The following is a 15185-nucleotide window of genomic DNA, read 5'->3' as shown; positions in this document are numbered from 1 at the left end:
ACAAACTATAGTTTTGGCTAGTCGGTTAGGACATCTACTTTGTGCATGACACAAGTAATTTCACCAACAATTGTTTACAGACAGCTTATTCTCAAGACATCAGTCAGAAAGTTACAGCTTGTTTGCAAATGAGTCTTCCAAATGGACAATGACCCCAAGCATACTTCCAAAGTTGTGGCAAAATGGCTTAAGGACGACAAAGTCAAGGTATTAGAGTGGCCATCACAAGGCCTTGACCTCAATCCTATAGAAAATGTGTGGGCAGAACTGAAAAAGTGTGTGTGAGCAAGGAGGCCTACAAATCTGACACAGTTATACCCGCTCTGTCAGGAGGAATGGGTCTGAATTCACCCAACTTATTGTGGGAAGCTTGTGGAAGGCTACCCGAAACGTTTGACCCAAGTTAATTTAAAGGCAATGCTACCAAATACTAATTGAGTGTGTAAACTTCTGACCCACTGGGAATGTGATGAAAGAGATAAAAGCTGAAATCAATCATTCTCTCTACTATTATTCTGACATTTCACATTCTTAAAATAAAGTGGTGATCTTAACTAACCTAAAACAGGGAATTTTCACTAGGATTAAATGTCAGGAATTGTGAAAAACCGAGTTTAGATGTATTTGGCTAAGGTGTATGTAAACTTCTGACTTCAACTGTAAGTTCCTTAGGCTACAGTATCTATTTCATTATGTTGGTGTTTTAAAGGCCTGGATTTAGACACATTTTGTCAAACATATGCTGTTATCTCATTCGTGTATTTGTTCAGGAAGAATATTATTGATGTATAGCATCACGTTTCCTCTTAGCCTCAATCATCAATTAGATAGGCCACAGCCTAGTGTAGCCTATGCATGTGATGTGGAATTAATGACGCAGTGTAGTGTCATTGATGTAGAGAGGGTGTGACCTCGTGTTTTAAAATTGTTCCGGTGGAATAGTATTTATCACAGATAAACAAGAACACAAGCCAATAGCAACCAGAGAGAAGTAATTATGAAGACCCCTCAGTGTCAAACCAGAGTCTCTCAGAGCGGCAGCGCAAGCTACATGAGCAGCCTCAGCACCAGCGCAATGAACCCGCTCAGCAGCGCGAGCCTCATCCTCCTTGTTCTCCTCATCTCAGCGATCCCCATCTGCAAAAGTAAGTTTAATAATATATTTTGAGCATGCTTTGGGTCTTGTGCATTGCTAAAGGTCCAAGTCAAGATGTTAAAACGAAAAACGTTATTAAGCAATGGAAAATGTTTGCGGGTTTGCTGTAGCCTAATTTAATAGGTTATGAAACATGTAAAGTTGTAATCAAAGGTTTTTCCAAACCATTGAATTTGGGCAACATAAATTGCTAATTGGCCTAATCAACAAGCTCAACAACAACAATATAAACGCTTAAAATATAGACATTTGTTTAGACTACAAAATAAAATTAAGTTCATCAATCATCTCACTTTGTTTGCTTTAATGTGTACAATTCCTGATTTGTATTTATTTATCTGTAGACCCAAGGTAGTTGTATTTTAATCCCTTACAATATGAATAGACCCATGTCAATATTTCAACTCAAGATTATTTCACATGCCAAACATTATATTATTGTGCGTAATTACACATTCTTGGGAACCTGCCCAAAGGAGAGAAGGTTGGAGAAATATTTAAAAACTTGACATTTACTCAAGTCTACCTTAACTGCAGATTGTTATGATAATTATTGGTAAATGAGTGGCGATTGTTGCCTGTTGCATTTAATTAAACGTTTGCCCTGTCATCAACACTTTCAGCACTTTCAACTGGTAAATGTACTTTGTTCTGAAGAGGGCCTGGTGTCTCCCAGCTCGTTGCTACAATAAGAGTGCTAGATTTGATCGGAGGGCGACCGTTCATTACAACGATGTTTTTCATTTAGCCTATATAACCTATTATCCAAGACTATATTTTCGTTTATGGGATTTTCTCTGACTGGAAATGAATTGATTATAAACGCGGTTAAATCACTGGTGTAAGCCTATAAACTCCCACCACCAGTACTGCGGCGTTGCAACCTGTTGTTCTAGGGCTGCAGGACCGACACACTTCTGGTTTTCGTCTTCTCCTTCTAATAAGGGACTAATTCAGACCTGGGAGACCAGGTGAGTGCAACTGGTCTTAACTACCAGATAGAAACAAAACCAGAAGTGTTTCGGCCCTCCAGTACTGGAATTGAACAGCCCTGGGCTGGGTTTCCTAAAAGCATCTTACAGGAGGTACAGTAACAGTAAAGGTCATGTTAATTCTATTCAAACTAACTGGAAGAAATATGATTTTAGTGCTATGATGATTTTGGGAAATCCAGCCCTATTTTTGAGTATGGAATTAGGCTACACTTTTATGACTCCCCCATAGCCATGTAACATACATAACTGACAAAAGTTGGAAAGGGAATGACCTCCTAATCCACCATCAGTTCATTTCACTGTATTTTGAACCATAATGGGACATCCTATTGGAACTTGTTGTGGATGAGCCTGATCATTAGTTTCAAATTTACCCATGAGTACTGTCAAACCTTTCTGGGAATAACATCTATTGTGACATTGTTGCAGCTAGACATTTGTTTTGGTAAAATTATGATTTTTAGTGTATTCACTGCACTGGTAATTTCTCTCTATTTATTTCATGCATGGCCCTCTTCTCACTCCTTTCTTTGTTCTATGACAGACAGTTTGAATCTCCTACAATTACCCCCCCCCCCCCCCCCCCCCCCCCCTTAGAGACATGTCAGCATAATCTGAGGCAGGCAAACTCTGGGCAACTCAGGCAACATTGTAATGACTCTAAACATTGGCTTGGATTCAACTCCAAACAGCAATAATGTCACAAATGATTGAGACAGAAATAGATTCAGAATGGCAATCGTGTCAATCACTCTTCAGTGACGTGATAAATTGTATTTGTTAAGGGTTATTTGCGGTGACATTGAGCGAATGATCGCGGCTTTGATGCTCTCATGTGATAATTGGCACAGGTGTTTAGAGACATTTAAACCGCGATGGTGACAGGAAGAGATAACAGAGCTATTGCTGTGTGCTGTTAGGACAATTCAGACAAAAAGAAGGACAGAAGAGGGAAAGAGGGATCTATAAGGGAAAATAGTGGTTTAAAGAAAGACCATTGTTGGATGTCAGTACACTTTTGGGATACAGAGCTGTTGGTTCATAGTTAGTTGGTCACTGAGTTTTTGAATAAATATGACCCCAGGATAACACAGAAAACTTCAATACACTCTCCAAGTTCCCATCCTCCTGTCATATTGTCAAAATGCATTAGTTTATGACTATGATCCACTCAAAATGGATTGTTATGGTTTTTAATCACGATATACACACTCCTATTAGCTCAGTGATACAGCATCAATGTGATGATGTAATGATACTCATGTCTGCCTGTGTTTCAATGGAAGGTTCTCCAATACAACAGCAGAGAGCAACAATAGACCAGTACCAGCTTCTCAAACAGGTAGGCCACAGAACTACAGTGTCTCTCTGTTCTCTCTCTCTCTCCATTTTCCCATGCTAAGACTGAGTTGTTTCTCTCCTTTGCAATACAGAGACATGTTTACTCCCTCTCTCATAACAACACGCGTCTTGTCTCCCATAGCTAGAAGATGTGTGCTCATCCTACCTTTCTGCAGACCTGCCATTTCGGGTGAGTAAGACTAGAATAATGAAATGTTCATATGAAAGTGCGGAAGAGAATGGATGAATGTTCAATGTTTTCTTTCTCTGAACCTCTCTCATATTTTCAAGTTCAGGATCAATTCCAATTATGATGAAATGTAAAATAGTCAATGACAGGTTTGAAATGAAAATGGTGTACAACCGTATCAGATGATTGCGCTCACCTCTTCCCCCCTGCTCTCTGGTTGCTACCCTAGATACCCAATGTTTTAGGAGAACTCTGTGTGTTGATGCTTGTACAGAAGTCTAAGGTATTCCACCCTTCGTGTTCCAGCATAGTAGCTCAAACAATAATCATATCACAAGTATAAATGCACACATTGTGGTTTATCCTACTATGTGAGCACAACACAGTTGCATGTATATTCAGATTTGCAGTGTTCAATCATTCTCGAGTAAATTTTGTTTTATTTCATTGTCGTTGCAGAAAGGACGGGACAATCCTAGTAAAAGGGTAAGTGCGGCATCTGTTTCATCCGTCTATTGAAAAGTGTTCACTAAGGGTAACTAATATCAATGCAATCAACATCCAACCTTTTGACAATTTTTTTTTTGTGCGTGTATGTGTTTGCTTGCGTATACAGTTTTTATTTCATTATGTTAAGCAACAAGGTGCTGGCTTAACAGAGGGGGCGGTAAGTTGGGTTAAAGCTCAATTTCACTGTGCACTGCTTTGCGGCTTGACACGAAGGCACATTGCATTTTTGTTTTATTATCTGTTACTTGTACTGTGTTTTTAGTATTGTATTACCTTTTTTATTCCATAACGTGAATTTTTATCTTGAAAAAGTGTTAGGTTTTAGCTTAGTTTTTATTTCCGGAGTAAACCAAATATTTCGAGTTATGAATTGCAGACACTTTGCTGCATATCACATTACCCCAGCTCTCACGTTCTCAAAATGCATGCCCGCTCACACAAACACACACTCTATTGCTGCCCAGCTTGTTAACTTCTCAAGAGTTGTCCTCCAAGGAGATCGGACCGTAGGTTTCTGGTATAGGAAATACCACAGTTTTCCCATCCCTGGTATGAAAAAGGTTGAAAAAACACTGCTCCACCTGCCAAAGTGCTTCCCTTCCCCTTGTCTCTTGCTCTGCATGCAAGATGCACACTTTCTTAAACTATTTTAGGTGCGGCATGTGTCCACACAGAGGCGTCATGCCCATAGGGGTCAGATTTGTCCATTTTTTTGTAGTTGTTTCTCTGTAATACTACTAGTCACCTAGCAATTTTATGAAGTTGGCTTTAGCTAGCCCAGATACTTTTGGTGATGTAGTGTATGTGGACACCTGCTCATCTAACATCTCATTCCAAAATCAAGATTAAGATTTCCCTTCACTGGAACTAAGGAGCCTAGTCCGAACAATGAACAGCCACAGATTATTATTCCTCCTCCACCAAACTTTACACTTGGCACTATGCATTCCAGCAGGTAGCATTCTCCTGGCATCCGCCAATCCCAGATTCCTCCATCGGACTGCTAGATGGTTAAGTGTGATTGATCATTTTAAAAAATGCATTTCTACTGCTCCAGAGTCCAATGGTGGCAAGCTTTACACCACTCCAGCCGACACTTGGCATTGCACATGGTGATCTTAGGCTTGTGTGCTGCTACTCGGCCATGGAAAGCCATTTCATGAAGCTCCCGATGAACAGTTATTGTGCTGACGTTGCTACCAGACGCAGTTTGGAACTTGTTAGTGAGTGTTGCAATCGAGGACAGATGATTTTTATGCGCTACGGAGCTGAGCCATTGTTGATCCTAAACATTTCCACTTCACAATAACAGCCCTTACGGTTGACCGGGCAGCTTTAGCATGGCAGAAATTTGACAAACTGACTTGTTGGAAAGGTGGCATCCTATGACGGTGCCACGTTGACAGTCACTTAGTTCTTCAGTAAGGCCATTTAATATTTTCTATGGAGATTGCATGGCTGTGTGCTCGATTTTATACACCTGTCAGCAACGGGTGTGGTTGAAATAGCCGAATCCACAAATTTGAAGGGGTGTCCACATACTTTTGTATATATAGTGTAGGTTCCCAATATCTCAAGGTGTGTCCTTAAAAATATGATCCAAAGTGATCATTTCAGGCAGTGCTGATAGGGATATTTAAGACCAACCAAAAGCTGGCTTAGCGGGTAATGGCATTATCAAATTAAATCAAAATCAAAATCAAATTTAATTATATAGCCCTTCTTATCAGCTGATATCTCAAAGTGCTGTACAGAAACCCAGCCTAAAACCCCAAACAGAAAGCAATGCAGGTGTAGAAGCACGGTGGCTAGGAAAAACTCCCTAGAAAGGACCCACACCTAGGAAGAAACCTAGAGAGGAACCAGGCTATGAGTTGTGGCCAGTCCTCTTCTGGCTGTGCCGGGTGGAGATTATAACAGAACATGGCCAAGATGTTCAAATGTTCATAAATGACCAGCATGGTCAAACAATAATAATCACAGTAGTTGTCAAGGGTGCAACAAGTCAGCACCTCAGGAGTAAATGTCAGTTGGCTTTTCATAGCCGATCATTAAGAGTATCCCTACCGGTGCTGTCTCTAGAGAGTTGAAAACAGCAGGTCTGGGACAGGTAGCACGTCCGGTGAACAGGTCAGGGTTCCATAGCAGCAGGCAGAACAGTTGAAACTGAAGCAGCAGCACGGCCAGGTGAACTGGGGACAGCAAGGAGTCATCATGCCAGGTAGTCCTGAGGCATGGTCCTATAGCTCAGGTCCTCAGAGAGAGAGAAAGAAAGAGAGAATTAGAGAGAGCATACTTAAATTCACACAGGACACCGGATAAGACAGGAGAAGTACTCCAGATATAACAGACTGACCCTAGCCCCCCGACACATAAACTAATGCAGCATAAATACTGGAGGCTGAGACAGGAGGGGTCAGGAAACACTGTGGCCCCATCCGATGTTACCACCGGACAGGGCCAAACAGGCAGGATATAACCCCACCCAGTTTGCCAAAGCACAGCCCCCACAACACTAGAGGGATATCTTCAACCACCAACTTACCATCCTGAGACAAGGCCGAGTATAGCCCACAAAGATCTCCGCCATGGCACAACCCAAGGGGGGGTGCCAACCCAGACAGGAAGATCACGTCAGTGACTCAACCCACTCAAGGAACGGCATGGAAGAGCACCAGTAAGCCAGTGACTCAGCCCCTGTAATAGGGTTAGAGGCAGATAATCCCAGTGGAGAGTTGGGAACCGGCCAGGCAGAGACAACAAGGGTGGTTCGTTGCTCCGTTCACCTTCACACTCCTGGGCCAGACTACACTCAATCGTATGACCTACTGAACAGATGAGTCTTCAGTAAAGATTTAAAGGTTGAGACCGAGTCTGCGTCTCTCACATGGGTAGGCAGACCATTCCATAAAAATGGAGCTCTATAGGAGAAAGCACTGCCTCCAGCTGTTTGCTTAGAAATCCTAAGGACAATTAGGAGGCCTGCGTCTTTTTTGACAGTGGAAACACAGCCTATACAGCCGTGACTCACACTACCCATACGTGCATGGAACAACAGTAGCATAATGTGCTTTTGGTGCCTGTATACTTTGTATTTAGAAATAGAAAAAAACGTTTTTTCCCATTTCGTTTTATTTGATTAAAAACCAAGCATAGCCTCCCCTCTCAATTAAGGCTTTTTTTGTTTGCCCAATGCAATTATGAAGAAGTCAAGACTGTCGATAAAGGGTTTGGCTCCTGAGACTGCTTGGAAATAAATCTTAATCACCAAAGCTTTATTAAAATATAAAGTTTGAGAGGAGTCAAACAGTGAGCTGACATTCCCTTTTTATCTATGTATTGTAGGCAGGCCCACATTATTTTAGCCATGCAGGTCAGGTTTTGGACGTGCGTAAAACCCCCTCCATGATGTAGGCTATGGGTCCATGCCCATCATGAAACGGAAGATGAGAACTTCGGTGAATACCGGTGAACCTCATATTTAGAAGTTATCTGGTCTGTAAAAATGGCTTGTTTTCCGTTTCATATGTTCAAAACCTACTATAACGAAGGCTTGTTCAACAGAAATGCGTCTTTTTTTTTATCCTGGTGATTTTATGATACATTTATTTGTTGTTTAAAAAAAACGGAATGTTTTTCTTTAAATTTTATTACCACAACTTATTAGAATGATTCACCTTCTTGGTTTTATGGTGACAAAGTCCGTGGCACGCTTGCAATGCAACTTCTGGAGGTGGGTGAAGGCTACCTGATCTTTAAAATGGTTCTGATTATGTTTGGGCGCAGTATAACGGTGAGTGGACATTCTCCGTTTCTATTTATATTGGATCAAAGTCCAGCAACTGTGAAAAGTTTGGAGGCGCATAAACCCTGCATAGTCTGCGTTGTTTTAATATTAGATGCCCACGGGGAGAAATTATGGTGCCTTTTAAGTGTAACATAGTCTATTTAAAACAAGTTGTTTTGTTTAGAATTTGATTAGACTTATTCATTCTCTTTTTAGGCCTTATCAATAAATAATTTAATCTTGCTTATTGATAACGTTTGGCATGTCCATGCTCAGCTGTAATGCAATTTACAGTAGGTCTGGCCCCTATATCAGTGTGAATGCTATTGAAGCCATGTAATTACTTAGAACAAAGTGGACTACAAATGGGTTCAATTTAGCAAAGCTAGGTCTACATTTTGTTATTTGTCTTCCTTAAGCTATTTAACAAACTATAACAGACTAACATTGGAGTTGATTCCAAGGCAATACATAAAAAAACGTAAATACACAGCTCGAAGCAACCACATATTTCACCATGGCGCACGTTCTGATTGGCCAGTGAGGGGCCATGCCTCAACATACCCACAACTTGTTTATTAATCAAAACCCAGCCCTTTCGAGCCAACGCCAGCAAGTGTGCCGATAATGGTGATAGTGAAAATGGCACAAATATTTCTGACACACCCCTGAACGTATAGCACTACTGCATGCGCTTAGATTTACCATTGTGTTAGGTTAAAATAAAATAGAGCACTTCGTTTCTTAAAAAAAATATTCCCCAGTCACGAGGATACAGACAGCTCAAGAGGAATGCTTAGATATGCATTTTTTTTAATGATATGGAATTAAGCATAAGGATTATGCAGGAAAAAGGTGTTTCAGGTGTTTGAAAAATGCTAAATTCTCTAACTTATGGACGGGGGCCTAGCCCCCCTACAGACCACCCCCTAGCTATTTTCACATACTTTGTGCCCCCTCACATTTTTGGGGTGCATGACACACCTGTTTACACAACAGTGTATCCTGTCTTGTTTGCATAGAATTGGAATTACTCATGCCCCCCTCACTTCCGCTGTCATCAGAATGACTGACGTAGGGGAACATCATTAGTGTAAATTAGATAAACAAAATACAATGAAGGGAGTAATTTTCTGCCCTGTCTGAATAATTCATGGAAGACTGTATTTTTAAGTGCCAACAATTTTCATCTCAAGTCTCCAAGTCGTTGTAATGGCACCGAAATGACATCCTCTATTTCCTGTGATGGCGTCATTAATTAATTTAGGATATAGCTCTGTTTACAGTCACAGGGCAGAGATTGGCTTTGCAAAGTTCATCCTCAGAGGATGTTAGCACAGTAAAATCAAGTTGAGTTGACGAAATGTAAAACTTGTCAACCAGATAACAATCAAAATATGATGTCTTTCCTAGACATTGTGATTACGCCATGAAAATGCATATTTAACTGATTGTAATTGGTTATCTGACATCACTTAAATTTCGTCATAATGACATCCCACACCAAATGTTGTTCAATGTTACCTACGCATGACGCTGGTACATTACATTATTAGAGAAGGTATAGCACTTCAATGTCCTGGCATGGCCTGCATGTGGAGAGCGTGCTGTCACTATGTGATGTGTCGATCTAAACATGCAGAGTCTGCAAATGAACACAGGGTTGTACTGAGGACTGTGTGTGTGCGTACAGTTGAAGTCGGAAGTTTACATACACTTAGGTTGGAGTCATTAAAACTTGTTTTTCAACCAAACCACAAATTTCTTGTTAACAAACTATAGTTTTGGCAAGTCTGTTAGGACATCTACTTTGTGCATGACAAGTCATTTTTCCAACAATTGTTTACAGACTGTCACGCCCTGACTTTAGTTATATTTGCTTTCTTTATTATTTGTTTAGGTTAGAGTGTGACAAGAGTGGTTTGTTTAGTTTTTGTATTGTCTAGTGGTTTTTGTCTTGTCTTTTTTGTTTGTTATCTATGGGGATTTTGTATTGTCTAGGGTTATGTAGGTTGATGGTGGCCTGGATGGGTTCCCAATCAGAGACAGCTGTTTATCGTTGTCTCTGATTGGGGAGCCTATTTAGGTTGCCATTTTCCATGTTGGTTTTGTGGGTAGTTGTCCATGTTTAGTTGCCTGTGAGCACTACGTTGGCGTCACATGTTCGTTTATTGTTTTGGTGGCAAATTCTTATATTAAACAAGTATGTACGCTCAAAACGCTGCGCCCTGGTCGACTCTTATAAACGGCCGTGACACAGACAGATTATTTCACTTATAAATCACTGTATAACAATTCCAGTGGGTCAGACGTTTACATACACTAAGTTGACTGTGCCTTTAAACAATTTGGAAAATTCCAGAAAATGATGTCATGGCTTTAGAAGCTTCTGATAGGCTAAATTACATAATTTTAGTCAATTGGCGATGTACCTGTGGATGTATTTCAAGGCCTACCTTCAAACTCAGTTCCTCTTTGCTTGACATCATGGGAAAATCAAAAGAAATCAGCCAAGACCTCAGAAAAAGAAATGTAGACCTCCAAAAGTCTGGTTCATTCTTGGGAGCAATTTCCAAACGCCTGAAGGTATCACGTTCATATGTACAAACAATAGTATGCAAGTTTAAACGCCATGGGACCACGCATCCATCATACCGCTCAGGAAGGAGACGGGCTCTGTCTCCTAGAGATGAACGTACTTTGGTGCGAAAAGTGCAAATCAATCCCAGAACAACAGCAAAGGACCTTGTGAAGATGCTGGAGGAAACAGGTACAAAAGTATCTATATCCACAGTAAAACGAGTCCTATATCGACATAACCTGAAAGGCAAGGAAGAAGCCACTGCTCCAAAACCGCCATAAAAAAGCCAGACTACGGTTTGCAACTGCACATGGGGACAAAGATTGTACTTTTTGGAGAAATGTCCTCTGGTCTGATGAAACAAAAATAGAACTGTTTGGCCATAATGACCATTGTTATGTTTGGAGGAAAAAGGGGAGGCTTGCAAGCTGAAGAACACCATCCCAACCGTGAAGAACGGGGGTGACAGCATCATGTTGTGGGAGTGCTTTGCTGCAGGAGGGACTGGTGCACTTCACAAAATAGATGGCATCATGAGGTAGGGAAAATATGTGGATATATTGAAGCAACATCTCAAGACATCAGTTAGGAAGTTAAAGCTTGGTCGCAAATGGGTCTTCCAAATGGTCAATGACCCCAAGCATACTTCCAAAGTTGTGGCAAAATGGCTTAAGGACAACAAAGTCAAGGTATTGGAGTGGCCATCACAAAGCCCTGCCCTCAATCCTATAGAAAATGTGTGGGCAAAACTTTAAAAGCATGTGCGAGCATGGAGGCCTACGAACCTGATTCCGTTACACCAGCTCTGTCAGGAGGAATGGGCCAGAATTCACCCAACTTATTGTGGGAAGCTTGTGGAAGGCTACCTGACATGTTTGACCCAAGTTAAACAATTTAAAGGCAATGCTACCAAATACCAATTGAGTGTATGTAAACATCTGACCCACTGGGAATGTGATGAAAGAAATAAAAGCTGAAATAAATCATTCTCTCTACTATTATTCTGACATTTCACATTCTTAAATTAAAGTGGTGATCCTAACTGATCTAAGACATGGAATTTTTACTAGGATTAAATGTCAAGAATTGTGAAAAACTGAGTTTAAATGTATTTGGCTAAGGTGTATGTAAACTTCTGACTTCAACTGTATGTGTGTGTGTCAGTGTTGCCCAATTCAGAATTGAATTGAGAATGCATCAAATTCCAATTAAATTCTGGAATTTGAATTGAGGTAGTAAACAGGATACAAAATTGTAATTTGAATACGAATGAAAGTAAATAGAATTTAATTCAATTCAATTTAAATGCCTATTCTATATTAGGTGTAGTCAAATCAAAGTTTATTGTTCACGTACACAGATTTTCAGATGTTATCGCTGGTGCGGTGAAATGCTTGTGTTTCACCGCTTGTGGTTCAAGCAATCCATTGCACCTGCGATAACATCTGCAAATCGAGCTCCAACGGTGCAATAATACCTAGCAAACAATTACAAAATAAGTTATCTCTGATAAGCCATGACTAGAATACAATACAAATAAAGTGGAAGAAACAGTATGTAAACATTAAAGTGACCAGTGTTCGATGACTATGTACATATGGCAGCAGTCTAAGGTGCAGGGTAAAGTACCTGGTAGTCTATACAAATATACATATTGAACATAAAACATGTCATTATATACATGCGTAAAATATATTGTTGAAACGATTGATTTCAGAATAATCTCTTGAAGGAACGATCAAGGAAAACAAACTGTTTATGAATATTCATTATATTTCATTAATCACTTACATTTTGTTCAATATGGGGAAAATACCACATTTCCCAGAATGCATTAGTTTAACCCTCAAGTTGACCTTGAGGGATTCAAAAAGAAGCCAAACAAATTAAATGTTTGGTGGAATTATAATTGGCTATTCTAAGCACTAATGTTAAAAGAGTATATGAACATTCCAGAGAAAAGTGATACTTATTGTTATCTGGAAGTGTGACCAGTCAGATTCAATGAAACTCATGTTCTATGACTGATTGGGATTTATTTTAAATGCACTGAATTAACTTCTACTGCTTGTCACTCAAATTCTACATCCTGTAGGGTGTGGCCAATTCAATTAGAATTTCAACTCATGAGTGGAATGGGAGTTGATTCAAAAATTCTGAATTGAGCCCAACCCTGGTGTGTCTGTGGGCGCCTGCCCTCGCACGGATGTGCTCGTGCACATGGGTGCATCCATTGGAGCATGCATTCATACTTGTGTCTGTATGGATGGGATGTTTGTGTGTGTGTGTGTGTGTGTGTGCGTGTGTGTGTGTGTGTGTGTGTGTGTGTGTGTGTGTGTGTGTGTGTGTGTGTGTGTGTGTGTGTATATATGGACTCCTCTCTGCAGCCCTCTGTCTCTATGTCCGGGCAGTTGTTCATGTTTCTCCATGTCTGTCTGTATGTGGATGTTTTGTGGATGTGTCAGTCCCCTGTGATGCACCCTCTCCTGCAGCTAGTTCCTCAACTCCATACCAGACGAGAGAGAGGAGAGGAGTTTGTGGTCCGCGTACGTACACTCTGCATGTTCCGTTTTACATCTACTCTGCACCTGTCACTTCTTTGGAGAGGAAATCTCTCAGTAGTCTCTTGGACTCGCATATAACAAAGCCACCACAATTTGCAGTGCTTTGTTATAGTGTGATACTAATGATTAAAGTTATTGTGAGCACCCTTTGCTTTTAGTTAATTGGGAGAGCTAAAACTCTTGATGTGCCCTTTGCAGTCAATTTAGTGCATCTGGAGGCTATTCTCTTTTCACTTTGCCAATGCATACAGGATTTGTCATTTTTCCAGTGTGTTGTCCTATTATGAGACTGTTTCATTGTGCGTATAGACGCTACTTTTTTACACATATTGTCACTCTCTGTACTCGTCTACATTAGCTGTTCTTTTCCATGATTCAGGTAATTACAGTCTAAAATTAGTGCATCTGACAGGTGAACATCCACATCGCTGTGCTTTAACTCAACATAATTAATCCTTCATTCTACCTGGGGTTGGCGTTCACATAGTAGCTACATCAGAATTGTGAGTGGAAAAGTGCTCCGCTTAGTTTGTGTCTGTTTACTGCAGAGACTCAATGGGAGTGACGTCTGCTCTAATGGTTTTGCCTACGAAAGAATGAAATAAGTGGAAAAGGAGTTTAGACAGATAAACAAGGATATCTAGCACACTTCTTTCTGTTCCAACTGAAATGTTGACTTTTTTCATTTTAAAGTGGTTGTCGGCTGAATAAATACTGCCTTACTCAAGTAAGACAATACCTGAATTTCTATCGCCTGATCATTGATATCCTCTGTGCTTTCTGTTTAGGATCATCTCCAGGGACCTGGGGGAATTCAGAGCAGAGGGTACTTCTTATATCGGGTATGAATACACACATTCAGGGTACAGGCATTAACTCCATTCCAAAGTTGATTTGATTTCATACATCAGTAACATTTGTTTTTCTTTCTTACAGCCAAGAAATGGAAGAAGATCCCTAGAATTTGAGTGAATGTAAGGCTTAGGGTATTTCTCAATGCCATTATCATTAGTAAACACTGCTGTAACACTGATGTCCATTTACTAGTGTACCCTGAAAGGGTTGGGAATGGGGGGGGGGGGGGGGGGGGGGACATATCAAACCGTAATCTGACAGAGTGGGGAGGCAGGTTTCCATGAAACTCTTTGGTAATTATTACTGTGAAAACATAGATGATCATTATTATCATGAGTAGTAGCCTACTGTGTTTGTGCTTGCATGGCCTTGACCCTTTAAAACAACGTGTTACAGAGTCCCTACTATACGTTGTACAGAGATGACAGAACCGGAGACCCGAACAGGCACAGCCATCAGAGTGATCCAGACCTCCACCAAAATGATGTTGAAAGAATGAAGAAACAAAATGAAGAACAAAGAAATGAGTCTAAGTAAAATAATCTTTGTTTGTCCAAAAGTCTTATTTGTGTTTCGATGATGTGTCTTTTGAATTAAAAGCATTGTTATATGGTTATTTTTGTGGTTGCATGATTTTGCAAAAAGACATACTGCTTATGAAACTTGCACAAAGAGGTCCTGACGCAACTGGAGAATTGTCAGTGAACACACAAGAGGAGTGTGTGTGTGTGTGTGTGTGTGTGTGTGTGTGTGTGTGTGTGTGTGTGAGCTGCAATACTCTTGACCATACTTAGTGTGCTCAAAAAACAATGTCTCTCTCTGAAACATTTCCTATGACACAAGATTGAGATCTCACCCAACACTGTTATGTTGCACCTGCATTCTGTGATTAAACTCTACCTTTCAAACAGACGAAAGACCAGAAAGGCTGATTATAGTCTCAATATACCAAAACCTCATTGTTTCAGCTACCAACTATTACATTCAGGTGAAGAAGTAAACTCATTCTGATGACGTACTAATTCTATTTACCTTATAGCATTGAAGCTTGATTAATGGTTTTGTTAATTAGGAAAATATTTGTGGAGAGTCAGGTCTGGAAAATGGAATAAAAATCTTTCTTGAAAGAAGTAGCTGGAAGGCTGTGGACTGATAGTGACCCATGAGCAGGCTGCTGTGTCCTGGAAAGCTAGATCTGGGTAGGGG

At 40.4% G+C, this 15185-nt stretch overlaps 1 protein-coding gene across 6 annotated transcripts; it reads left to right on the top strand.

Annotated features, from left to right (window-relative positions):
* The first annotated feature begins 958 nt into the window (after nt 1-958).
* Nucleotides 959-14595, top strand: nmu (neuromedin U). Of its 6 annotated transcripts, none has more exons than XM_055923020.1 (10): nt 959-1145; nt 3438-3493; nt 3635-3682; nt 3912-3965; nt 4142-4168; nt 4299-4349; nt 13026-13106; nt 13913-13966; nt 14061-14098; nt 14399-14595. In XM_055923020.1, exons 1-9 carry the CDS (start codon nt 998-1000, stop codon nt 14094-14096), a joined length of 555 nt encoding a protein of 184 aa, XP_055778995.1. In that variant the 5' UTR covers nt 959-997; the 3' UTR covers nt 14097-14098; nt 14399-14595. The 6 variants fall into 6 exon arrangements, with proteins under 6 accessions (XP_055778995.1, XP_055778994.1, XP_055778997.1 ...); XM_055923019.1 differs by having other exon boundaries at nt 14376-14595; XM_055923022.1 differs by lacking the exon at nt 3912-3965 and having other exon boundaries at nt 14376-14595.
* The last annotated feature ends 590 nt before the right edge of the window (nt 14596-15185 follow it).

The sequence above is a fragment of the Salvelinus fontinalis genome, chromosome 5, assembly GCF_029448725.1.
Source record: "Salvelinus fontinalis isolate EN_2023a chromosome 5, ASM2944872v1, whole genome shotgun sequence".
In the NCBI taxonomy this organism is placed as follows: Eukaryota; Metazoa; Chordata; class Actinopteri; order Salmoniformes; family Salmonidae; genus Salvelinus; species Salvelinus fontinalis.
Note: the sequence above shows the minus strand (reverse complement) of the source record. Positions and strands in the feature narration are given on the sequence as shown.